At 41.3% G+C, this 26,733-nt stretch overlaps 1 protein-coding gene across 1 annotated transcript; it reads left to right on the top strand.

The window, feature by feature from the left end:
• Positions 1–8,882: 8,882 nt before the first annotated feature.
• r3hdm4 (R3H domain containing 4) lies at positions 8,883–25,676 on the top strand. Its single transcript, XM_078198088.1, has 8 exons — positions 8,883–9,231; positions 16,702–16,856; positions 19,205–19,323; positions 20,799–20,919; positions 21,938–22,023; positions 23,212–23,297; positions 24,381–24,436; positions 24,523–25,676. Exons 1-8 carry the CDS (start codon positions 9,176–9,178, stop codon positions 24,624–24,626), a joined length of 783 nt encoding a protein of 260 aa, XP_078054214.1. The 5' UTR covers positions 8,883–9,175; the 3' UTR covers positions 24,627–25,676.
• The last annotated feature ends 1,057 nt before the right edge of the window (positions 25,677–26,733 follow it).

The following is a 26,733-nucleotide window of genomic DNA, read 5'->3' as shown; positions in this document are numbered from 1 at the left end:
CCTGGGACAACATACCTCCTAATTCCTTTTGTAGTGCCAATCTTTTGAATTTTTTAACGTGCTTGCCCACTTGATGTAAAATAACTTATATGCTGCAGCCTGTGGGGAACTTTTGTGTTATTGCGGAAACATTTCCCTGGAGTGATGTACTCCAGGCAAAACATTAACTTAATTTTTTCTCATTTCAACAGCAAAATGCCAGACTGAGGATCAGCAGAGCATTCAATTCCTTCAGTGGAATATTTTCTATTCCCTCGCCAAATATTCATGTGGCCTTCTTAAATGAAGCTGTCAATTAATGCTAAAGTGTGGGCAGTTTAGTGCTGGGGAAACCCACCTATTAAGAACCAGGCTGCAGCAAATCAATTTTCAAGCCAAGCCCTCAAAGCTTAATTTTTATAAAAAAGGAATATTATTATTCCACCATTTCTGCACCATTAGGCTGTGTTAACTTTCAGATTGGCATGTACACAGAATCACACCACCAGTGCTGAGGTGGAAACATTGAGCTTTAATACAATGGTACAAAAGGGCTGCACCTGCGAGGGAACCCAGACTCCCAGTTAGCAGAGTATAATAATATACAATGGTGTGACCTTTTTCTTTCTCTCTTACAACTGTACATCTCATCCCATCTTGTGCTAACTACTGATACCCAAAAACACAACCAAAATGAATACAGGCAAACAGCCAATTCTTTGTGTCAAAATGTACTTACAAGTGAACATATCTAGCCAAAGAACACAACATCATAAACATAAGAATCAAAAACATCTTTGCAAAAGGGTTTCTAAACAGTTGCATAGGAATTGCAACAAATGGTGTGCATGCTGAGCACATTTTACAGGGGTGAACTCCCCTGTATCCATTGGGGTTTACTCAGCACTCAAATACCAGCATAAATCCAGAAGTATGAAATCTGCTAGATGGTCTGAAGGATGTCTGTAACAAGCGGAGTGCCTTAAACAAGCATCAAGGGAATGGCTAGTGGCACACTTAAGAGAGCTGGTTTGGTGACCAAAAGCTAATGCTGTAGGATTAAGAACTTGGGCTAACGGCTGCAAGATTTGAGTAAGCAATAAAGACTGCGGTCCTGGATCAGATATCTGTGTCTCCACATCAAGGGGCAGCTCAGAGATTCATCCTGAAGTCAGTGACTGAGAAGGGACTGTGGGATACAGGGTAGGAGTTTGCGTGGTTGACCCAATAGCTGACACTTATTTAAAAATGTATTTGTTCAAGAGATGTGGGAGTTACTGGCTAAGCCAGCATTTATTGCCCATCACTAATTGCCCTTGAAAGGTGGTGTGAGCAGCTTTCTTGAAATCTGTGATGTAGGTACACCCACAGTGCTGTTAAGAAGTGAGTTCCAGGAATTTAACCCATCGACAATAAAAGAACAGTAGTATACTTCCATGTCAGGATGCTGTGTGGTGTGGAGGGGAATTTAGCATCTGGTGGTGTTTCCATACATCTGTTGCCCTTGTCCCTCTAGGCGGTAGAGGTCACGGGTTTGGGAGGTGGTGTCAATGGAGCCTTAGTGAGTTTCTGCAGTGCGTCTAGTAGATGGCGCACACGGCTGCCACCGTATGTTGATGGTGGAGGGATTGAATATTTAAGGTTTTGATTTGATTTGATTTATTATTGTCACATGTATTAACATACAGTGAAAAGTATTGTTTCTTGCGTGCTATACAGACGAAACATACCGTTCATAGAGAAGGAAATGAGAGAGTGCAGAATGTAGTGTTACAGTCATAGCTAGGGTGTAGAGAAAGATCAACTTAATGCAAGGTAAGTCCATTCAAAAGTCTGACAGCAGCAGGGAAGAAGCTGTTCTTGAGTCAGTTGGTACATGACCTCAGACTTTTGTATCTTTTTCCCGAAGGAAGAAGGTGGAAGAGAGAATGTCTGGGGTGCGTAGGGTCCTTAATTATGCTGGCTGCTTTGCCGAGGCAGTGGGAAGTGTAGACAGAGTCAATGGATGGGAGGCTGGCTTGTGTGATGGATTGGGCTACATTCACAACCTTTTGTAGTTCCTTGCGGTCTTGGGCAGAGCAGGAGCCATACCAAGCTGTGATACAACCAGAAAGAATGCTTTCTATGGTGCATCTGTAAAGGTTGGTGAGAGTTGTAGCTGACATGCCAAATTTCCTTTGTCTGCTGAGAAAGTAGAGGCGTTGGTGGGCTTTCTTAATTATAACATCGGCATGGGGGGACCAGGACAGGTTGTTGGTGATCTGGACACCTAAAAATATGAAGCTCTCGACCCTTTCTACTTCGTCCCCATTGATATAGACAGGGGCATGTTCTCCCTTACGCTTCCTGAAGTCGATGAAAATCTCCTTCGTTTTGTTGACATTGGGGGAAAGATTATTGTTGCCGCACCAGTTCACCAGATTCTCTATCTCATTCCTGTACTCTGTCTCGTCATTGTTTGAGATCCGACCCACTACAGTGGTGTTGTCATCAAATTTAAAAATCGAATTGGAGGGGAATTTGGCCACAGTCATAGGTGTATAAGGAGTATAGTAAGGTGGTGGATGTGCTGACAAATAAGTGGCTGATGTGTCCTGGATGATGTTGAACTTCTTGAGTGTTGCTGAATCTGCACTCATCCAGGCAAGTGGAAAGTATTACATCACATTCCTGCCTTGTACCTTGTAGAATCTTAAGGAGCCAGACACAATGTCATCAATAGATATCCTGTGAATGGTGGAATCTGAGTCTGGTCTATGAAGGAACAGACTTGGCACGTATGGTTCTCATGGTCAGATGCATTGTGCCTTTCAAAATCTGAAAAGATGTTCACAGATCCAGTTAGGTCTCTGACAGAGGCAAGGTAGGACTGACTGGAAAAGAATATGATGACACATAGATTGACAGAAGATTATCCCCTGTGCAGTTGCTCAGAGGCCTGCAAACAAGATTTGTTGTCTGATGACACACAGACAATGCATAATATATGGGCTGAAATGCTTGATAGGAACTGCGATGCACAGAGCTTCAATTTCACAAGACACACAGGTGATTTGAATCAACCCCACAGTTCAGCACTGAAGAATCCAGCAAGCTTGAGTCTGTTGCCATGGGTCACATACATGGTGGATGCAGTACCATGCTTCCTTACAGCACTGTCTGTGACAACCTAGAGTTGGTTGTCTAAATGGGAAAAAGTAACCATTTTAGTGTATAAAACAGCAGATGGTGTCAACTGAAAGCTTGTGCCAAGATCATCTACCCACTCGATCTTCTCACTGTTCTGATGATCGGCAGTAACTGCATCCAAGGGGGCTGTGTAAGAGGCACACTAAGGAAGGACTCTTGAAAGCATCTTGTAAACTCCCATGAAAGATCTCATGCTAGAAACCTCCGGGGCAGAGCAAATAAAGATGGTGGCCACATGATGTAGGCTAGATTGCAAGGTGCCCAGGGACCAATCCATCTCAAAACAGTCAAATGCAGACAGGTGCAGGTCATATTGTGACACCGCATGTAGCACATGTTGCCAATTGTAAGGAAGTTCTTCATAACTGTTATCTCCTCAGTAGAGGTCATCTGTAAGTTTGACAAATATGCCCTCCGTGCCCAGAACATGGCATGTCAATTCCATAAGGGTAGTTTCAGATCCAGGCATGGGAGATTGACTTTATACATGAACAGCTTTCAGGGTGTGAACACTCCACAATATTTCATAAAAGTTTGTGTGAATGGAATCTGGCAAAAGCCATTGTTTGGATCTGTTGCAATGATGTGTTTCCACTGGCAATCTTGTGGAAGGTTGAGTCAACATCCAGCATGAGTGAAAGTTATGGCTTACTGTAGTGCCCAACATCAGTGAATGCTGCGAGAAGTCGAAAAACTCCACGAGGAGTGATGGAGTGGAAACCATAGAGAAGTTACAGTGCAAAAAGAGGCCATTCAGCTCATTCTGTCTGCGCTGGCAAAAAAAAGAGATAAAGAAATTAGCCACTCATTTTAATCCCATTTTCCAGCACCTGGTCCATAGCCCATGCAGTGTACAGCACTTAAGATGCAGATCCAGGTACTTTTCAATGAGTTGAACATTTCAGCCTCAACCACTAACTTAGGCAGTGAATTCCAGATGTCCGCCCACCACCCTCTGGGTGAAAATGTTTTTCTTGATGTTCCCTCTAATCCTTCTACCAATCACCTTAAATCTACACTCCCTAGTAATTGGCCCTTCAGCTCAGAGAAAAAAGTATTTCCTATCTTCCCTGTCTAGGCCCTTCATTAAGTAATCCACAGCAATCCCCACTGGCCTAGCAAAGAGTCCAAGGCTTTCAAGTTTGTTACAACTCAACAAGTTTGTCTCTGGAATACTGGGGGAGGCGGGCCTTTTGTTGTGGAGGGTGTACGAGTTGCACGTTGAAACTAGCCTTGAAGGGTCCAACTTTGCCATTGAAATCTGAGAATGTTGGATCGAAGATGTCAACATACTCGTGAAGGAGCATATGGAATTGAGAATGTGTGCTGAGGCTGGGGGTGATCTTGATCCACAAGAAAAGATGCTGAAAAAAGCTGATGGCGCTTATGTTTGCTTTGCTTGGTAAGCTATTGTGTCAGGTTGTTATGCTGAGAATCTTGGTCGCCAATGGTTATGACATGTTTTATCCAAGCAAAGTACTAATTGCAAGACAGAGCTTGCAGTTCAAGAGAGAGATTCGGGATGTAAATCTTCTCAGCAACACCAGTGAAAATATGTGGTGGAGGCTAACTGTAGAATGGCTTGTTACACTTTTGCCCTAAAGAGAGAATGGTTCAAATGCAAATGTTGTGAGGTTTGCAAGATCGTCAGCTATGTAATCATGATGAAATTGCCTGGCCAGAGTTTTGTTAACCTTGGGGACACGCAAAGTACATAAGCTCGTCTCACTCTGCATGGGTGAGAGAAAAGATGAGATACATAAACATAGATGGTGGAGTCATGATCCAGCGCTTGGCATTTAGCCGGTCAAACTGACCCATCATTGGTTTCCATGAGCAGAGTGCCTGCAAGCACCTCAAAGTCAAGGTTCACCATTACCAGATCTTCAAAGCCAAGGTTGTGATTGCCTCTGGACAGAGGGAAGTGTGTTTCACCAACCTCTTGTAAAAGTGAGAAACCATCATCCTGGTGAGCAGATTGGAATGAACTCTTGACTGGGACACCAAATTTCATAGCTATGGAAGCATGGATCATGTTGCCAGTGTCTCCACTGTCAATGGTCACCCACTGGGGGCGACACGGTGGCACAGTGGTTAGCACTGCTGCCTTGCAACGCCAGGGACGCGGGTTCAATTCCAGCCTCAGGTCACTGTCTGTGAGGAGTTTGCACATTCTCCCCATGTCTGCGTGGGTTTCCTCCGCCTGCTCCGGTTTCCTCCCACAGTCCAAAGATGTGTGGGTTAGGTTGATTGGCCATGTTCAATTGACCCTAGTGTCAGGGGGATTAGCAGGGTAAATATGAAGGGTTATGGGAATAGGGTCTGGGTATGATTGTGTTCGGTGCAGACTCGATGGGCTGAATGGCCTCCTTCTGCACTGTAGAGATTCTATGAAATAGCATAGTGCTCAAAGAATGTTTCTAAGCAGGGTGATTGACAAATCTGTACAGAGAGCAGCTGATTCCAGTGATTCCAACACAACTTCAGCAGGTTCCTCATCCCCTTTCTCTAAATAAGCATACACACTATCATTATCATCCAAGATAGCATCTATCTTACAAGCCATGTATTGGCAATCTTGATCTGGTAGAAAACTACAATTGCTGAGAAAATGCATATCTGGTCAGCCCGCTTATTTACACAATGGGCATGACACCTTTTGTATTGTGAAGGATGGAAGTTATGGAGTCTGGTCTTGTTGAATGAAGGCATTTGGCGTTCCAGGAAGGAGGAAGCAGCACTATGGAGAACCTGAGCAACACGGTGGCACTGTGGTTAGCACTGCTGCCTCATAGCACCAGGGACTCAGGTTCAATTCCAGCCTCGGATCACTGTCTGTGTGGAGTTTTCACATTCTCCCCGTGTTTGTGTGGGTTTCCTCCAGGTGCTCCAGTTTCCTCCCACAGTCCAAAGATGTGCAGGTTAGGTTGATTGGCCATACTAAATTGACCCTAGTGTCAGGAGATTAGCAGAGTCAATATGTAGGGTTATGGGAATAGGGCCTGGGTGGGATTGTAGTCGGTGCAGACTTGATGAGCCAAATGGCCTCCTTCTGTACTGTAGGGATTCTATGATCAGTAGAAGTGTGAACTTCATCTAACAGCGAATTCAGGACTTGAGATCTCTGCGTTGACGGATGTCGGGGTGCATAACCTATGCTTGGTACTTCACTAGACATGGTAGGCAAGAGTAAATGAGTTATACCCAATGTAGAGCCCCTATGTTCTCCAAAGAGGGTGCGTTCTCATTCTCAAGAGATAGACTGTGATGACTGAGCCCTTACTGCAAGAGGTTATCATCAAAGAAAGTCATCACTGACACACATCCTCATGTCATTCATCTGATTACAATCTGAAATCAGCCAGGTCTATCGGTAACTGCAACACTATATTCTGCACCCTCTCCTATCTATCTCCCCATATATACTCTATGAACAATATGTTTTGTCTGTATAGCAGGCAAGAAACAATACTTTTCACTGTATCCCAATACATGTGACAATAATAAATCAAATCAAATAGTTATCCTGACTACATTTCCTCCCAACCTATTTCCTGTCAGGACATGCTTCCATTCACCCATTGTATCCCTCTCCCCATTTCCCTGCCTCTATATTTGCTTCAAACCTGTTGCAGCTCTAACCATTTCCACTTCTAGAACATAGAACAGTACAGCACAGTACAGGCCCTTCAGCACACGATGTTGTGCCGAACATTTTCCGAAATGAAGATCAAGCTATCCCACTCCCTATCATTCTAGTGTGCTCCATGTGGCTATCCAATAACCGCTTGAAAGTTCCTAAAGTGTCCGATTCCACTATCACAGCAGGCAATCCATTCCACACACCAACCACTCTCTGAGTAAAGAACCTACCTCGTACATCCCTCCTATATCTTCCACCACGAACCTTATAGTTATGCCCCCTAGTAACAGCTACATCCACCCGAGGAAATAGTCTCTGAAAGTCCACTCTATCCCCCTCATCATCTTATAAACCTCTAAGTCGCCTCTCAACCTCCTCCGCTCTCAAGAGAAAAGCCCTAGCTCCCTCAACCTTTCCTCATGAGACCTACCCTCCAAACCAGGCAGCATCCTGGTAAATCTCCTTTGCACTCTTTCCAGTGCTTCCACATCCTTCTTATAGTGAGGTGACCAGGACTGCACACAATATTCCAAATGTGCTCTCACCAAGGTCCTGTACAGTTGCAGCATAACCCCACGGCTCTTAAAGTCCAACCCCCTGTTAATAAACACTGACACACTATAGGCCTTCTTCATGGCTCTATCGACTTGAGTGGCAACCTTCAGAGATCTGTGGATATGAACCCCAAGATCTCTCTGTTCCTCCACATTCCTCAGAACCCTACATTTGACCCTGTAATCCGCATTCAAATTTGTCCTACCAAAATGAATCACCTCGCACTTATCAGGGTTAAACTCCATCTGCCATTTTTCAGCCCAGCTCTGCATCCTATCAATGTCTCGTTGCAGCCTACAACAGCCCTCCACCTCATCCACTACTCCACCAATCTTGGTGTCACCAGCAAATTTACTGATCCACCCTTCAGCCCCCTCCTCCAAGTCATTTATAAAAATCACAAATAGCAGAGGACCCAGCACTGATCCTTGTGGTACACCACTGATAACTGGTCTCCAGTCTGAAAATTTTCCATCCACCGCCACCCTCTGTCTTTTATGAGATAGTAAGAAGTCTCACAACACCAGGTTATATGAGATAGCCAGTTACTTATCCAATCGGCCAAATTTCCCTCTATCCCACACCTCCTTACTTTCTTCATGAGCCAACCATGGGGGACCTTATCAAACGCCTTACTAAAATCCATGCATATGACATCAACTGCTCTACCTTCATCGACACTTAGTTACCTCCTCAAAAAATTCGATCAAATTTGTGAGGCAAGACTACCCCTTCACGAATCCGTGCTGACTATCCTGGATTAAGCTGCATCTTTCTAAATGGTCATAAATCCTATCCCTCAGGACCTTTTCCATTAACTTACCGACCACCGAAGTAAGACTAACCGGCCTATAATTACCAGGGTCATTCCTATTTCCTTTCTTGAACAGAGGAACAACATTCGTCACTCTCCAGTCCTCTGGCACTATCCCCGTCATGATGTGGAGATGCCGGCGTTGGACTGGGGTGAACACAGAAAGCGTTTTAACAACACCAGGTTAAAGTCCAACAGGTTTATTTGGTAGCAAATGCCATTAGCTTTCAGAGCGCTGCTCCTTCGTCAGATGGAGTGGAAATCTGCTCTCAAACAGGCCCTGTTTGAGAGATTTCCCCTGTTTGAGAGCAGATTTCCACTCCATCTTACGAAGGAGCAGCGCTCCGAAAGCTAATGGTATTTGCTACCAAATAAACCTGTTGGACTTTAACCTGGTGTTGTTAAACTTCTTACTGTGACTATCCCCGTGGGCAGTGAGGACCCAACGATCAAATCCAAAGGCTTTGCAATCTCATCCCTTGCCTCCCAAAGAATCCTAGGATATATCTCATCTGGCCCATCTGATGCACGGTTGACCTGAAGCGATTTCTTCCTCTCTCCAAGATAAGTGAGCTGACCTGCTGAGGTTTTCCATCGTTGTTTTTTAAAAAGAAATTTCCAGCATTTGCGGTATTTGTTTTAAGCTCTCTGAGCACCCAGCTCCTCAACAAATTCCACTTTGATGACTACAATTATTTTCTCAGAGTGCGGAGGGGGGAAACGATTGTGGGTTGAAGTGGCTGAGGAAGGGTGTGGGGGGGAGGATTTGAAGTATCTGGAGTGCCCAGCGACTCCGTTTCCTACTCCAAAGAACGACTCCCACACTCTCCAAGACCTCGTCCCCTTGGAGAACTTTCCCAGGGCCACGCCCCCCGCCCCCCGCGCCTGCGGACAGAGGCAACTTCCGGCGTGACCGGAAGCAGCCTGACGCAAGTGGGTGTGGGGCTCTTCAGGTTGTTGGTTTGTCCGCCGTCGCGGCCCCGGCTCTGTTCGCGATGGTGATAGCGAACCGGAACGATGTGTCGGAGCCGATGCACCCGGACGACTGCATGTGAGTAACCCCCCCCCCCCCCCCGCAGCCGCCACCACCATTCCTTTCGCCGAGTTTTCCGAAATATCTTGTGGGCCGAGAGGCTTCCATCGGGGGGGCTTATTGTCTGATTGACAGGCCGGCCGACCAATAGCAGGATGAGATGGTTCCCTTGGGGTTACGGACTGCACCAATCAGAGTGAAGGGTAGGCGGGATCTGTTGGGCTGGACTCCAGGGAGACGAATTGCATCAGAACAGCCGTTGTCTGCATTACCTGTCAGTGTTAGCCCGGTACATGCACTTGCATTGATATGGGATGGGGGGATGGGATGGGGGGGGGGGGGTTCTGTTGATGGTTAGTATTTTTATTTTACCTCAAACAAAGGCTTAAACACTGCAGATGCTGGAAATCTGAAATAAAAGCAAAAACAATTCAGCAGTTCAGGAGTCATCTGCGGTGAGAGGAGCAGCTTCAGATCATCAGTTATTGTTGTGACACCTCCATAGGCTTGTTGTCATCTCTGATTCCAGAATCTTGTATAAATAGCTGTGTTTCAGTGCTTGTAATTATGAACCAAACCTGGACGAGTTTCCAGGTCAGCTAGTTTCCGTTCAGTGTGCTATTTTTCCTGAACATTTCTCAAGCAGAGCTGCTCTGGGAATAACAGAACTGGGATAGAAGTCCCTGGAGATCACGATGTCATAACATCTGTTTAGTATTGTCTTTCCTGTTTATTCTGTAACGCATGCAGGCAAATGAGAATAAGATTATTTTCTGAATGCTTGAAAGATAGAGGGACTTTTTAGAAATACCAACAGAATCTATCTCGTTAAGACAGGAACAGTCAAGCCTTCCAATCTATCTTCCCAAATGATGTACCAGGTTATATAGAAATAACAAAACAATTATCCATTGTGTGTGTCAGTGCAAAATAATTTGGGGATTATTTATGTTTCTGTTTGTTTACACATTCTGAGTTGTCAGCCTCACACTTCAATGCACAATGAGACTTGTTAATAAAGGAGTAGGGTCATGCATAGTGTATTTTTTCTTCTCTTTGTGGTCTATCCCTTCTTTATCATTGAAGGATACAGCACAGGAGGCCATTCAGCCCACTGTGCATATGTCATTTCTTTTGGTGGGGTTATTAATTAGTTCCACTGCTCTTCCCCATAGTAGTTATCCAATTCTCTTTTGTAAAGTACTATTGAGTCTACTTCCACCATCCTTTCAGGCAATGCATTCATAATAACTCACTTTATAAAAAAAGTTTTTTTCTGTTGTCCATGGTTCTTTTGCCAATCACCTTGGATTTGTGTCCTTTAGTTACTGATGCCTCTGCTAGTGGAAACAGTTTCTCCTTATTTGCTTTCAAAATACTTAATCATTTTAAAACCTCTATCAAGTCTTCTCCTTCGCCTTCTCTGCTATAAGGGAAACAACACCAGCTTCTTCAGTGAGGTGCAAATTTAAAGGGTAATACAATTACAATAAATTATAAGGTGAGTTGTACCAGCATTAAAAAAAACACCCACAATGATGGCTGCAGAACCTGCAACTTGTAGATTAATCTCTTAAACTGCCAACAAAAGGAGCTACCCCATCCCTAATGGATTTGATTTGCTGTACGTCCATCATCTTTTAATTTTTTTTCCACGACAACTCTTGGCCTCCACATTAGATTCCTAAATATGCCTATTCAAAGGAGGAACTGATATTTGAAGGTCAAAGATGATCTACGCTGATTTTGACCAGGCACAGTGTGAAAATAATTGTGTTTGCATTTTCTGCAATTATTGTATAAATGACTTGCTATTGCTGGTGGGGTTTTTGAGAGACTTTGGTTCGCTGAAGCCCTCCTCTGCATGCTTGTAATAAAAGTTCCTACTTTCAGCTTACTCCAGACTTTGAGAGGTTTTCATCCACAACATTCAGTCTCTCCACATAACTAAAATCACTCATTCTTGGTGCAATTCTAGTAAATCTCTTGTGCATTCTTTACAATTGATAAACATTCTTCCTAAAGTACGGTGCCCAGAATTGAACACACTACTCCACTTGAGGTCTAACCAATGTTTATAAAGACTGTATAGTTTGCTAACCATCAGGAACATTGGATGAACATTAATGGTCGCTTGTGAATCACTCAGTTTGTCGATTTCCTTGCAACTGCCCTCCGTATTACAGTTTTGTCAAATGCATTTGATTGGCTGTTTCCTGGATATGAAGTAACTGCCAGTTGCCTCCATACAGTGCTTGTTTATTAAAGTTGTCTTGTGCATCACACTTAACAATGTTGACGTTAAAAATGGTGTACAGTAAGTGGTTTTCACTTAAAGGCAATAACTTATCGCTAATGTTTCAGTTCTTGATGGGCATCATTGGCTTCCAGTAACTGATGTTTCTCTGAGAACAGTGATGTGTTAAAGCCAGTTGAAAAATAATTAGATGAGTGAGGAGATGGTACTGCTGTTTAAAGGAAGTGTGTCTTCATCTCATATACGTTGGTTTTGCAACTTGAAATGCGTTCATTTTAGCAGCTCTCACCACTGAGCCAAGAGGTTATGAGTTCAAAGCATGCCCTAGAGACTGAAGCAGATAAATTCATTGTAGCTTCTCAAATTAAATTTATAACGGCAAATTGGCTGATGTGTTTGCCTACACAACAACTGTGACAAGATCTCAGAAGTACTACTTTGGCTGAGAAGCACTTGTGTCATCCTGAGATTGTGGATGGTGCCGTATGAATGCAAGTTTTCCTTTTCTTTCTGTATAGTTCATGGGTGTTCATATTTCACCATCTCGTCAGCTTCTCAAATAGTCTCTCCTAATCAACTCTTACTGCCCGACTTCACATGCCAATTCTTGTTTAGAACTGTGGGCAGAGGTGTGAAGGTGAGTGTTGGGTATCTCAAAACCAAACAACACTAACAAGTGGGGCTCAGCAGTCTTGGTTGGCTGTCTACCTAGGAGAGTGAAAGCTGATTTTATACCCCCAGTTATGCCCTAAATAGTGAAGTCTTCATTGGCTGACAATGTGGAAGAACACAGACAGTGCCAGTGGGTTGGATGGTGGTGTAAAAAGGTCAGGTGAGACTCTCTGGTTTGTTTAGCAGTTCATCTAGTAAAAGGACAACTCTAAAATTAAAAGCTGCACCTGTTCAGCTGCTGTGCTTGTGGCAAATCTTGCACCAGTGCAGCATTAATTTCCTTGGACAAGATGGTGGGAGTGGCTTTGAGTATATTTAAATGGTTGAGGTTTATGCAATGCGTGCAGGCTATTCAGCAAATCAATAAACCATCAGATTTCTGAGTCCTGTATCGATAGGCAAGTGGCCACAGGAACAGGCAGAGGATATGACTACGTCCTCAATCAAAATACTGCACACAGATAGGCTCAGGCTTTTGGTCACTTTCCACAGATTGGACTAGATATCAAATTCGTATCCTCCTAAGGTGACAGTGGAGTGTTGCTCTTCCCAATACGGGGAAAGGAAAAAAGAGGAATCCTAAACACTGTCTGGCCTCCATGTACCAATCATCGTGGTCGAAACATGAAGAAAACTAAACAAAGTCCAAGGACCAACCTTGACAGTCAGGTGTGGGCTCTGTCATTCAATCTGAATTGACACGTAAGCTTGAGTCACTTCACTTCAAAGCACTTGGAGAGTACTTTCATTATTCAAGGCAGCTAACGCTGTACTGGTGCAAGATTTGCCACAAGCACAGCAGTTGAATGGAAGAATGTGTTCACTTTTGACACTCTTAACAGGATCATCTGAGTACCACACCAGGATCATTTGGTGATCCCAATGCCTGTATTGGTATGGACTGAAATAAATGGAGGGAAGTTCTGGGACACCATGGTATTGATACTGTAAACTCCAAAGGCCAGCTTCTTCTCTCCAGTGCAGTGAGTTCAATCTCCCCATCACAAACGCAATCTTCCAATGAGTTGATAAAGTGAAAACAGTATTAATGCACTGGTACATGTTGGACGACACATTGTACGAAAGAGAGACAACAAAGATTTGTACTCTACCCGCTGCCTAAGAGGTGCTGAATGCTGGTCATGTCATTGGATTTCCAGGAGCATCGTGCCTTTGAAGATAAGATCTAAAGCACAACGACAAGTCAAACCCCAAAGGAATTCTCAGCCCAGATACAAAAATTAACCATAAAGCTTGCTGGTAATCCAGAAGATAGCATCAGAATTGAAAATTCTTGGAAGAAATTAGCATGGCACCTGAGGTCCTTGGATTCATCAAACAGATGCACCAAGATTGATTCGGCGATAAAAGCCAAGTTACTAAAATTTATATAAAATCACCAACAAGAAAAGCTAGATACCATAAAGCAAAAACACATGCTGCAGGCAAAACTGAGATGAAAAACCAATGATGGGAGAACAAGGCTGTAAAGCTTCAGGAAGCTGCCGATGAGCAGTACGTGAAGGTTCTCCATTAAGGTGTCTAATCTGTCTATGGCCCCAAAACCAACAACGCCCATCCTCTCGGCAGATGACAGTCAGCTTCTATCACACAAGCATGAGAATCCCTCTTGTTAGGCAGAACAGTTTAACGATCTCCTGAGCTAGGGATCTGCAGTGTGTGGCAGAGCCAGTGAATAGCTTCCACAACATTGTGTTCTGAATGAGCTTGCTCTAGATCCATCTCAAGCCAAAGTCACCAAGGGCATAAAGCAACTTTCTTTGGTAAATCTTCGGGAGTCAATGGAAATCCACATGAAATATTGAAGTACAGAGGAACTTAAGTGGTTGGCAAACTCACTACCCCTGGAATCAGGGCATTGGGCCTCAGTATTACAAGGATGTGTCCATATTTCGCCTGTAGAAATGGAAGGGTATCAAATCCATCTGTGACAATCATCGCAGTATTTAATTTCTATTCATCCTTGTAAGGGTTAATCTTAACAGGATTGCTACTCCTCTTTCAAACTCCGTACCTAGAATCACCATGCTGGATGAGGACATGAGCTTTGAAAGAATACAGACCTCTATATAGTGTTCATTTACCTGACCAAGACCTTCAACACTGAACGATGAACACCTGTAGAATTTGCTGTACAAATATGGCTGTCCTTAAAATATGAACTGGTCATGGACTCATTTCATGATGGCAGAGGTGATGCAGAATGATGCCTCATTATATTCCTTTCCTGTCATCAGTGGCACCAAGCAAGACTGTGTAATAGCTTCAATTCTATTTGCCATCTCCTTTTCGGCCATGCTCTTGTGTGTGCCAAAAGATCCCAAGATAAGAGTACACATTCCATTAATGACAGATAGAAACCTCTTCAATCTGCAAATGTTCATGGTTCACATAAAGATCACAGAACAAGTACAAAGTGAGCTCTTGTTTGTCGATGACTGTACTCTCATAGCACACACATCCCAAGGACTTCCAGCTGCTTGTTGACCACTTTCCCAAACCTCAATACTTCAGCCTTACAATATGTCTGAAAAAGACAAATTTTGTACCAGTCTGCTTCTGGCCAGAAACCTCAAGACTCTATGACCACAATCAATAATGCACCCCTCAACTCAGTTTGGACGATCTGTTATCTTGGGAATAGCCTCTCTAATAACACCGTGCTGGATGATGAAATCACCCATCACCTGGCAAAAAAAAATCAATCTTTGGTAGGTTCACCAATGTGGAGTTTGTCTCAAAACAAAGACCAAAGCCTACCAGGCAGTGATTCTCACATCACTTCTCTTCTGGCTGTGAGACATGAACAACTTAGCAGTATCACATAACATAACTAGATGCCTTTCACATTCACTGCTTAAGCTCTATCTGCAACTTCCAAGTGGCAGGATAAAATCCTTAATACCTGTAACACAGAGTGCTGCATATCTGGCATTGAGAGTATGTTCATTAGAGCTCAACTTGGCTGGGTTGACCATGTCGTTCATGTATCAAAGGCGGTATTCTACAGGACCCGCACCATAGGACATCTCAAACTCGGATACAAAGACATTCTGAAAATCTCTAAATTGGAGCCTACTACACAGGGAAAAGAAGCCCTGCGCAGATCCGAATGGAAAAGTCTATCATTTTGAGCAAAACAGAATCCGGTCCCTTCAGGACAAGTGAGTACGCCACAAGCCAGTGCTTCACCCGCCCTTCCAGCAGTGACTTCACATGTAATATTTGCAGTCAGATCTACAAATCAAACTTTGGTTTAACATCACGTATGAGATGACACCAACCTAGATGGTAAAAAACTGGTATCCTTTCTGAACACACATCCGTTGGAAGGGATGGGAAATCCATCTGTAAGGTCTCTATCCTTCCTATAGGGTGATGTCCAGAGTTGAACATAACCTCACCAGAGATTTTAAAAGGTCCAGCATAAGTTGTTTGCTTTTGTACCCAGTGCTTTCATTAATAAAGCCATATGCTTTTCATAACCACCACCTCAATTTTTCCTGAACCTTCAAAGATTTCTGTACGTGCACCCCCAGGTGTTTCTGTTCCCTCTTAATTTATGTTGACTCTTCCTACCACAGTGTATCACTTCACACTTCTGCCACATGTTTGCCCATTTCATCAACCTGTTATGGTCCTCCATATGTTTCTGAATTTCTACAAACTTGAAAATTATACCCTGTACATGTAATTTCCAGGTTGTTAATGTGTATCACAAAAGCAGCTGTCCTAATGCTGCCCTCGGTGGAATACCACTGTATTCTTCCCTCCAGTCTGAAAAACAAACGTTCACCAATACATTTAGCCTGCTTTTTGTCCTTAACCGTGTTTTATAAAGGATTAGCATTTTTTTTTTACTTTTGTACTCTATATAAATACATATAAAGCAAATGTCACACTACAGCAATACTTGTTAACATATTTGGTGCCAATTAATAAAATACTTTATCAATATTGATTAACGTTGTGTTCCTCCCCAAATCTCAGCCAAACTAGCAACAAAAGAAATAAGAAAATTGAACCTTATTTCTGCTGAGCACTTAATGGGTCTTAACGTTGCCACTTTACAGCTGTGTCCAGTCTGCTTCAGATCAGAATGCAAATCCTCAAACTGATGGTGCATTTCATTGATTCAAATTCATTAAATTTATTTTTTTGACTCTGCTTCTCTAGAATAACGACTGGAAGGGGTGGGGAGAAAAACAAATGGTACCTTTTGTGCTGTATTATTTAGTTGTGTTTTGAGATTTTGCTTTTTCAACTTTCATTCCTGTTACAAGGCTTCAATTTCATGTGAGGACAGCGCCGAATGTGGCTGTGTTTTTCCTATTGGATGAGGTACCAGCAGGTTGCCAGTGCCTGTAGAACCGCGAGGACTCAGTGCCTCAGGAAAGGGGGAAGGAACGAGTTTACACACACTGCGCTTGAGAATCCAGTGCTTGCAGAACCGCTTGCATTGTTTATGACAGCAGATTGTGAAGCTGATTTCAGTTCTGCATCTGTCTAATTAGTCTCTCTTTTAAATATATTCTCAGCTTGATTGAAGATTGCCTTCCTCCTCTACACTACTCGCCATCAAAACGTATATCACCTGCAAAACGCAAGCAATATTACATCAACCAGGCAATCCGCAACTCTGATCTCATTCCCAAGGCCAAAGGAAGAAAAAGTCTAAGGAGACTTGAGAACAGTAAGAAATGCACATTAAGAATGCAGAATTTCTATAGTGCTCATTTTCTGTTACAAGCAAGACTGACACTTTGAAATATAAATACAGTTCATTACCATTTAGTTAAAGGTTAGTGTTGCATCATTTTTTTTACTGGTCCAAATTGCATTTAATCATGTATTTAGAAAACAAATTGTGCTGGATTAGACAGTGTGGGATCTTGCGCTCTTTTTGGAAGGTATAACTGGTTTCTAGTTCTCGTGGTCAGGAGAAAAAAACAACTTAACTTCCCCTGTGGTGAGTAAATTCACTTCCAAATGTGGAAATAGACAGAACTTGCATTCATTTAGCCTCTTTCTCAATCTCCGAATGTTGCAAAGCATTTTACAATCAATTAATTTGTTTTGAAATATAATCACATGTTATGTTGGTGAACAGATCAGCACATTTTTGCAGAACCTTGCATTTCCTTTTTGAATACTTCAATCAAACCTGTCTCCACCACCCTCTGAGAAAGTTCATTCGAGACTCAACCACTCTCTGGCTGAAAAGTGTTTTCCTCATCTCACTTTTACACCTTTTGTCAATTATTTTGAACCAGTGCCCTCTAGTTCTTGATGCTCTTTTGAGCGGGAACAGTTTCTCACTGCCCTGTCCAAACACCTCAGGATCTTGAACACCTCTATCAAGTTTCCTCTCAGCCTTCTTTACTCTGAGGAAAGCAGTCTCAATTTCTCCAATCTATCCTCATTGCTACAGTTCTTTATCCCTGGAATAATTCTTGTCAATCTCCTCTCTACTATCTCCAATACTTTCACATCCCACCTCAAATATGGTGCCCAGAACTAGATATAGTACTCCAGATGAGGCCAAACTAGTCTCTTAAACAAGTTCAACATTGGAATTCAGAAGAATGAGGGGAGATCTTAGAAACATATGTATAGAAACATATAATATTATGAAGGGAATAGATAAGATAGAAGCGGGGAAGTTGTTTCCACTGGCGGGTGAAACTATAACTAGGGGGCATAATAAGGGGAAGCAGATTTAGGACTGAGTTGAGGAGGAACTTCTTCACACAAAGGGTTGTGAATCTGTGGAATTACCTGACCAGTGAAGCAGTTGAGGCTACCTCATTGAATGTTTTTAAGGCGAGGATAGATAAATTTTTGAACAGTAAAGGAATTAAGGGTCATGGTGAGCAGGCGGGTAAGTGGAGCTGAGTCCACAAAAAGATCAGCCATGATCTTATTGAATGGCGGAGCAGGCTCGAGGGGCCAGGTGGCCTACTCCTGCTCCTAGTTCTTATGTTCTTATGTAACATGACATCCTTACTCTTGTACTCAATGCCCCTACTAATCTAATGAAAAGCCCAAGATACTATATGCTTTATTAACTGCTCTCTCTCAACATGACCTGCCATCTTCAATGACTTGTGTACATAGACAGAAAGGTCTCTCTGTTCCTTTAGCGTTTCTCTCTTTAGTTTGTACTGTTACTTCATATTATTCTTGCCAAAATGAATTACCTCACACTTCTATGCATTGAACTTTATCTGCCACTTGACTGGACAATCCTGCTAGTGATCGCTGCTGGAATGCACTTATGCATGTTAGCTGAGAACTGAATTGGGCTTTGCTGTTGAAAGGCTATGTGCCTTGATGGGAAAACCTGGCATTGCTCATTTGAGTTGAGATGGTGTATGATTGACGGGAATTTAGAGGTGCTGGGAATCCCATGACAGTGCTACTGTTGTCCATCTTGGTGGGAGAGCTCTGAGAGGAGAAACTTGACAAGTTACTGCAGTGTGTCTTGCAGATAATACGTACTGCAGAGATGATGTGCCAGTGGACTGGTATCAAGTTCAGAAATACGGTCTGCAGTTGGTCCAACTGGCAGAATTGGCAAGGAATTCTAGTGCAAATTAGATTCAAGTGACTGCTGGTTAGAGTTTAGCCCGAAGAAGGGAAACTGCTAAATGTAGAGAACATAGGTCTACTTACGGCAGAGGCTGGTAGCATTGAATCCATGAGAATAACTAGTGCAGACTGAAATTTATGATGCGCCTTATTCCTTATTCACCTTATTCCTCAGTGTAGTGATCTTTTAGTACAAGTCCCACTCCCTGATTAGAGCTTGCCATGTCTGATTTTCGAACTGAAAGAAAACTGCTAAGGTTTTCAGGGTGCACATGATTGGTTATGATCAATTTAAATTCTGAGGAGCAAAATGGAATATAGTCAAGTCCATTGTCACTGTCTCGGTATAATTACCTCATGATTGTAAACTCAGAAATTTTGCTTAGCCCTAATATCATTATCTGTAGCATGTGAAAACTTAGCTGCACTTTGATTCATTTTTTTTTTTAGCTCACTATTTGATGAACCTTGTGGAGAAAGATGACTGCGCCAAAGATGAAGGAAACCAGACAGATCCTGCTTCCCCTACGATTTTCACAGAAGCTTGTAGTAATGATGACTATATTGAGGTATTCTAGTTGATTAACTTGAATTTAGAGCTTTACTAATGTGTACCTTAATTAAAATGATCTATAGTCGAAATCACTCATTTATAGTGAATGAATAAATCGGATTCTATTTATTTAGTGCGACCCTGAGTTTTTCTTGTAATCACTCTTCTGGAGTTCATGTTCTGAGATTCTTCTGTTTATGATTCCGGGGCCATAGATTTATGATGGCCAAGTTAAATCCTATTCATGGCGAATTCTGGGATTTTTAATCTGTTTTATTTGATTTGATTTCTCTTCATTAATTCTGTTCATCCTTCTATGAAAACAGATAACCCCGTTCCTTAAATTACCTTATATAAACAGGTGTTGTGCACAAAATGTTGTATAGTCATCAATCTTGTCAAAATTCCTGGAAACTGTAAAACCTTTGTATTGTACAGAAGTATAATAACATTACTACTTCGGAGAGATGGTAACCAATATGTAGATTTCTTTATGTTGATGTTCATCTGCTGGACGAGGGTGGATATGCATCAAAAAGTGAATACATCTTCATTCGACACACAAAAAGATATTGTGCCCAGCAATTTGTTTAATATTCCTTTTACAAAATTCTAAGCACAGTTTTAGTTTGTTGAAAGATTGTTATAATTGCATAGGCACAAGAAGAGCAACAATTGGACATTGAGTTTGGAACAGAAGTGTAAAATTCCAGGCAGTGCCATTTGTTACATGATTCAGCTAGCTACAGCTCGTCTGGCTTGTTCAATGACATAGCTTTATCTTAATTCCCATTTTTAAATTTAATTTCTGATCTGTTTAACTATGCAACTTGGAAGTAAGTGTTTACTTATTAATTTGCTCTCCACTGCATTTTCAGGCAGTAGAATTTGAGCGCTGCTTGTCTCTTTTACTATAGAAATTGCCTCTTCCACCTGCTTCTGGTAAACATTGTCCTCAGATCTAATTAGCACTTGTGTGTGTGCCCCTTCGCCCTTTACCTGATTTGGAGGTCACTGTCATTCAGTGTGTTTTAGTTAACTACACAGTGAGCCATGATCACAGTCCGTTTACACTTTCCCCAGACACCATCCTGTGAATGTAATAGGGCTGAGGAGATAAGGGGCTAGTCCTTGGACCAGAGTCATTAGTAATTACAAAGTCACTTTGAGTATTTTGTCATTTTCCATTCTGCTCCTGAATAATTTAGTTGCTCTGTGGGTGTGAAGAAAGTGCTCCAATGCTGGAGTAATAAGTTAATAAAAAATTATGCTTGAATATTCAGATACAGGGATACAGGATCTTGTAATCTGATGGGATCGCTACCTGTGAGAACAGATTTTATTGAAACTATTAGCTATGAGTTAAACACTCATACGGTACAAAACTTACAATTTGCTGGATAATGAGTATGCCAAATTGATGCTAGAAATTACACCCATTAGATGGTTATTGCTGCACCCAATACATGGTGACTAAATTCTATTTTCCAGGTCTGGAATGATTTCATGAACCGATCTGGTGAGGAGCAAGAGAAGTTCCTGCGTTATCTAGAGGAAGAAGCAAAGAAGAAGAGCAAAGGAAAAGTTCACTTGAATTCGCAGGACAAAAGAGGTAAGAAATAATCTTTAGGAAAATAAAAATCAAGAGTAAGACATTCAACCCTACATGTCTGTTTGCTGTTCTGTTAAGATAACGGCCAACCTTTATCTCAACTCCATTTACTTGTCTATGCTCCATATCTCTTAGTACACTTATCTAAGAAAAATGTATCAAACACGCCGCAGCGTTTGGTGGAGACAAAGTTCCACATATTCACTAGCCTTTGTGTTGCTTCTTGATTTCCTCCTGAATCACTTGTTTCTAATTTTAAGTTGCCCCTTTTTTCTGGATTCCTCTGTCAGAAAAAATATTTTCTTTTTACCTACCCTATTAATTACTTTATTTTAAGCACCTTATTGAAATCATGCTTTAATTACTCTTGGGAATACAAGTGAAGTTTATTCAATCTGTCCTCATAATTTAACCCTTTCAAATCCAATATAATTCTGCCGAATTTGTGCTGAACCCTGTTTGAGTCCAATGGATCCTCCTGAGATGCAGTACTCCGAATGGAAAGCAATAATCGAGCCTGACCAAGGCTGTATTCAACTGAAGTTTAACTTCCTCATCTTTTGTAGTCATTTGTTAGTAGACTTGACAATTGCTGAAAAAAATACATTTTTGGTCAAAGTTTTTTGTCTTGCACTCATCAAGACTTTTGCAAGAATACAATGTAAGGAAAATCAACAAAATTATACTGTGAGAGAAGAGACTGCAGATTGGTTGGTAAGTGGACTCTGAATAATTAGTAAAGGCTGTGCCATGGAAAATGCACAGCTGTTGTTTGAAATTTAAACTCGGCAGCTTGACTCTGGTCAAGGCATTGCCCTAAGGAATGAATCAGTGAACATTTGCTAAATAGTCACACTATAGCTGTTACTGGGCATTGAATACTGACAATAGTTGAAATGTTTGCCCTGTTGACTGGTTTAGAAGATTGTTTCCCAACAGTGTGCATCATGCACAGGATATCACAGGAAGCTGAGCAAAAGACATTAATAGCTTTTATATTTTCAACTTTTTCTTGCAGAGCAATCAGGCTACACAGGAAAGGAATGTTTTCAGCGAATTGACCGAAGACTCCGCATTACTTTAAGGCGCCGTCAGATCCCTATGGTTAGCACTGCTGAGGTTTTATTTAATCAGATTAGAGTTCTTGTGTAATTGCCATAGCACTATTTGCAAGGCACCACTTTGATGTAGCACAAGTCAAATTATCTTCTTGGAAGACTGCAATTTTTTGCCATTGTTTTGAGGATCGCAAGCTGTGATTCCATCTGTTTTTCTGACAATAGTAAACCTGTAATCTTGAGGGCCTAATTTTCAAACATGCACATCAACACAAGTAATGGTTAACATTATGCTACAATAACGTTCCCTGATTCCACGCCGCTTTCTATTTCAGTTGTGTCATCATAAGTGGAATGTCTCTGAATAATATTTGAGGCTTTAGCAAGTGCCACAGAATGGAACCTGAAAATTGCACCATTCTGAATTTGCAGTTTGTGGCAGTTAGCTAGCAGATTGACCTCTCATTTCTGGGACCTGTGTTCCCAAGCTGATAAGAGAAAACATTTTTAAGATGGTTACAGTTTGTGCTGTTTCAATTCTATTTTTGGAGGCATTAACCAACAGAATAGAGCTCTTCCCTAATGGTATAGGCAGCCAAATAAATGGCGTATAACATACTAGTGAAGAACTTCATTCATTGATTAAGAAAAATTTCTTTCCAAAGATACTCTAGTGGGTGCTGATGAGGAAGATGTTGTATTAGTCATCATCAGTAGAAGATGTGACATAAAAACATCCATGATTCATAAAACTGCAGGTTCACAGATAAACGCTAAAAGTGAATCGAGTGCTTCTCACTCACTACTGTGCTGCTAAGTCACCTTAGTTAGATAAATAAATTCATGCCCTGACCCACCACAAGTAGAAAAATGAACGCCTGTGCACATATAAACTATGCTGTTAGTGCCCTGCTTACACATTAGTTTCATAAAAAGCAAACTAGATTATTTGAAGTGCAGTCATCAATGAATGATTAAATTACAAATGATAAAAAAACTTGCCTTTACATTGATACTTTTCACAGCCCTGGCACCTCACAGTGCTTTGTAGCCAATTAAATATTTTAAGTGAAGTCACTGTTGCAATATAGAAAATGTGGCAGCCAATTTGTACATCGGTTGATCATAGGCCAGTGAGGTAATAACCAGCTGTGGGTTATGGACAGACATTGGTCAGGATCTAATTTCATTGTCATTTTGCGATGAGCATAGTTTTGGACATTCCTTCATTTAGGGTACTCTGGAGTTTTTGGAAGAGGAGCTGACTGGATTCTTCGCCATAAAGCCACAGTCTGTGTACAAAGCAATGTTGGAAAACAGGTAACATCAATTTCTTCAAAGCCATATGTTACAAGCCAATGTCCAATAAGGAAAAATGTTTTATTTACCCTGTGCTTCAAACGGTGAAATATTCGCCAATAGAGAAAGATAAAGATGGTCTGAGCTGTTGTGATTGTTTGTATTTATTTACGCCACCTTATTTTTAATTTTGTGTTATGCTCATGTGCCAAAATGTTTCAATGTCAATCATAACCTGAATCAACAATGTAATTCCACCTGGTGGGGAGTGGGTAACCAAGAAAGAACACCGAGCGGTTGAGAATTCAGCTGTGATTCTGTTTGAAAAATAAAACATCTTGGAAGATCTCAGCTTTGCAGTATTGAGTAAATGTGATTTTTTTCCCCCTGACTTTCCCTAACTTCCTGGCTCCCCAGTGTCACATTTGAGGAGTATCCCAAAAATGTGCTGGGAAATCCCTCTTGGAAGTTCCCATGTAGGGGTTTACCTGGCAATAGTCCAGAAGGACTAACTTCCCCTGGGTAATTGTATTGGACTGGAAACCATCTGACAAAACAATTTAAATCATTAATTTCGGATTGATCAGGTTTTACACTAATAGTTACTCAGAAGTGTTTTTTTTCCAACTCTTTTCAAAGTTTAGGGTAACTATTTTTAACAGACCAAGCCTCGCAAGGGGGACACACCACACCCCAACTCACTAGGGGAACCTCACACCTGCAGTGTCTCTTCCTATCCCCCCCATCTGAACAACATGAAACTTTCCCACCCAGCGCCACAGCCCAGATATCTGGAACCTCCTCTATCCTCCCACTTACCTTCTCCCTTTCAATGGGACATATAAACTTCTTTACAGCGGCTATTGCTGTACAAAGTGGGTGTGTCCTCCTTTGCGCCACACCTTTTGCACTTCACCGCTTGAGTTGGGGAAACATTTTGCTTCTTCAGTCTCACCTGGCATGAGTCAGGAAGGTCAGGAGAGACAGGTGCTTTCCATTTCAAGCACAGGTAAATCACTATAGCATGGCAATCTACTGCTGATTGCTCTGCCGTGGAAGTTATCGCCATGAATTTCTGACTATTCATTTGTGCTCCTATTTCAGCTACGAGAGGTTGTTACTTCATGCCCTTTGTCAGTATCTGGATCTTGTCTCACAAAGTAAGTAGGTTTTACAACAATCTTTGTTATTTAGCTCCTAATAGGTATATAATTGAGCCTGACATACCACTTTATAATTTTTACAGGTTCTAACTGCAATGGAAAAAGGCAGACGGAAGTAAGCAACAAAGGCATAGACTTTTTGCCTCCAGTGCCCCTGTTATCTGTCTACCTTGAACAGAAGAGTTGATCATGAAATTTTCCTTTTCCTCTTAATTCTATCAGATCTGTAAATGTCATACGTATCTAATCATCAGCAGCCAAAATACATTGATGTAAAATGTTCCCTATGTTGCTCAGTCACACATTAGGAACTAAAAGGCCTCAATTTCTGCATATAAAGTTAGTGAATTTTGATGTGCTTAAACCATAAATACATTTACACTTTGAATGTATACAATTTTTTGAAGATCTGCCAAAAATATGGTGCCTCACTTTTTTAATTTTCTAATGCTTTGTGATACATTTGATATATGAAATTAAATGTTTTCTGCAGCTTGGTTCATGTGGTATTGTAGAGTAATGGCTGTTTGATGAGACTTATTTATGAAATGTTCATATTAAATTCTTTTTCCATCCATTTTTTACCATCCTTATCCTGTTGGGAATTGCTTGTATTGGAGAGAGTGGGGGAAGGGTAGTCAGTGTTGTGGTGGTTTGAGCTACTAACAATCTCATCTGGCAATTCAGGAGAGTCTGGAATGAGTATTAAGTGTGATAGTATGTCCAAGCCTCTCACCCAACATGTACTTCAAAAGGATTTCCCACTGGGGAGTAAGGAGCAGTAGCTACTTCTGTCCAGTTAAATTAAGATGGACTAGTGCAGTAAACTGAAACCCTTGTGCGTAGATAAGGAAACATACCATGCAGTGCATTTCATCCACAAGACAGTGGATTGCTGGAATACATATTTTAAAATATTGTAAATTGCATTTGGCTATGCATAACTGCAGGTAACATTAGGTATTGCAAAAAATACATTTGAAGTTGCAGCATTTTCTGCATGATTTATTTTAAGTTTTACTTCTGGAATTACTTACTCAAGTTGAGTTGATTGGTTTTTGGTGTGTGTATATCGTCAATAAGGAGGAAAAGTACAAACTCGGATTGAATTATATGGAGTGTGGTATGGTGCTACTTTGGTATATTTATATGTGGTGTGAACTTAGTCACCAAGGATTGTGCTATGTCTTTCTTGAAATATGTTTAATAAAAATTTGTCCAAATGAAAAAGCTTTAATTGGATATTAGACTTTGATTTTTTTTAAAAGTTTCACAACTTCATTGTTCTCTCCACTCACCATAAATATTTCAGTCAGTCATAGTGCTATGCCTTTACTATCTACTTAAACTGTTGCTACCCCACTGGCTCAGTGAGTAAATGCTTTACTTAGTTGAGTTACACAGACCAGGAAAATCTCAACCTCAATTTCCAGCTTTGTATGGAGATTATTGCTGGATGTTGGAGCAGAGAGCAGCAATTAGCAGATTAGATTCAGTGACTTGTCGCGAAATGCCCTACAACATCCCACAATCTGCAGTGAGATGATTGACCTGATTTCTTTTGGCTGTCAATTTTCCTAAACAAACACTAATCTGCAGAGAAGTATTACATTTCTCTATTGGAGAAAATTCAGTTGCATCTGGATGTTATCCAAGTTCTGCTTCATTATTTTATGTGAGAGGGCGAGCAAAGAGGGAAATTGGTCCAGGTTATCTCGTGCTCACCACCTTGTTAATCTAACAAAGCAATACATTAATAAATAATCTAGAAGGCTTGATGTCAAACAGAATGTTTGCCATCACATTACGCATTAGCTTTTACTTCAAAAAGTTCCTACATGTAGAGATTTTACTACAAGGGAGGTTAAAGGAAAAGTTAAAATCCAAATTTATTGATCATCTCAACCCGCTTTAAATTTTTGTTTGCCTTCACCCCTTTAGAATGCTCTGTTTTCTTCCTTGTACTTAAATTATTGCTTTCAAACCTAATTCCTTATATAAAACTTGAAGATTGAGACGATCATTTCTTGATAGATACACATCATAAAAATACACTTTTGGATGTTGACTTAGAAACTAGCACACAGTAATTTCGAACTGGTATCTTGCTGCAAGTCCAATCAAGTGCCTGAAATTTTAAATTACAAGTGTGTGGGATTAATTTTAGTCACTCTTTTAGCATGCTGATTAATGCAATACAATTATTAACCATTTGTTACGGGAACATGTTAACTCACACACTAAGAATATTTAAATCAGTAAATTGCCAGAGTGCGGTTAAGTCTCAATTCATT

The sequence above is a fragment of the Mustelus asterias genome, chromosome 26 (assembly GCF_964213995.1).
Source record: "Mustelus asterias chromosome 26, sMusAst1.hap1.1, whole genome shotgun sequence".
Taxonomy (NCBI): Eukaryota; Metazoa; Chordata; class Chondrichthyes; order Carcharhiniformes; family Triakidae; genus Mustelus; species Mustelus asterias.
This window is presented reverse-complemented; position numbering and strand designations above follow the sequence as displayed.

Coding starts and splice junctions, on each gene's coding strand:
- r3hdm4 (XM_078198088.1), top strand. CDS start 9,176: ATGGTGATAGCGAACCGGAACGATGTGTCGGAGCCGATGCACCCGGAC. Junction 19,324..20,798: donor GTAATGATGACTATATTGAG/GTATTCTAGTTG, acceptor TCTATTTTCCAG/GTCTGGAATGATTTCATGAA. Junction 22,024..23,211: donor GGCGCCGTCAGATCCCTATG/GTTAGCACTGCT, acceptor TCCTTCATTTAG/GGTACTCTGGAGTTTTTGGA.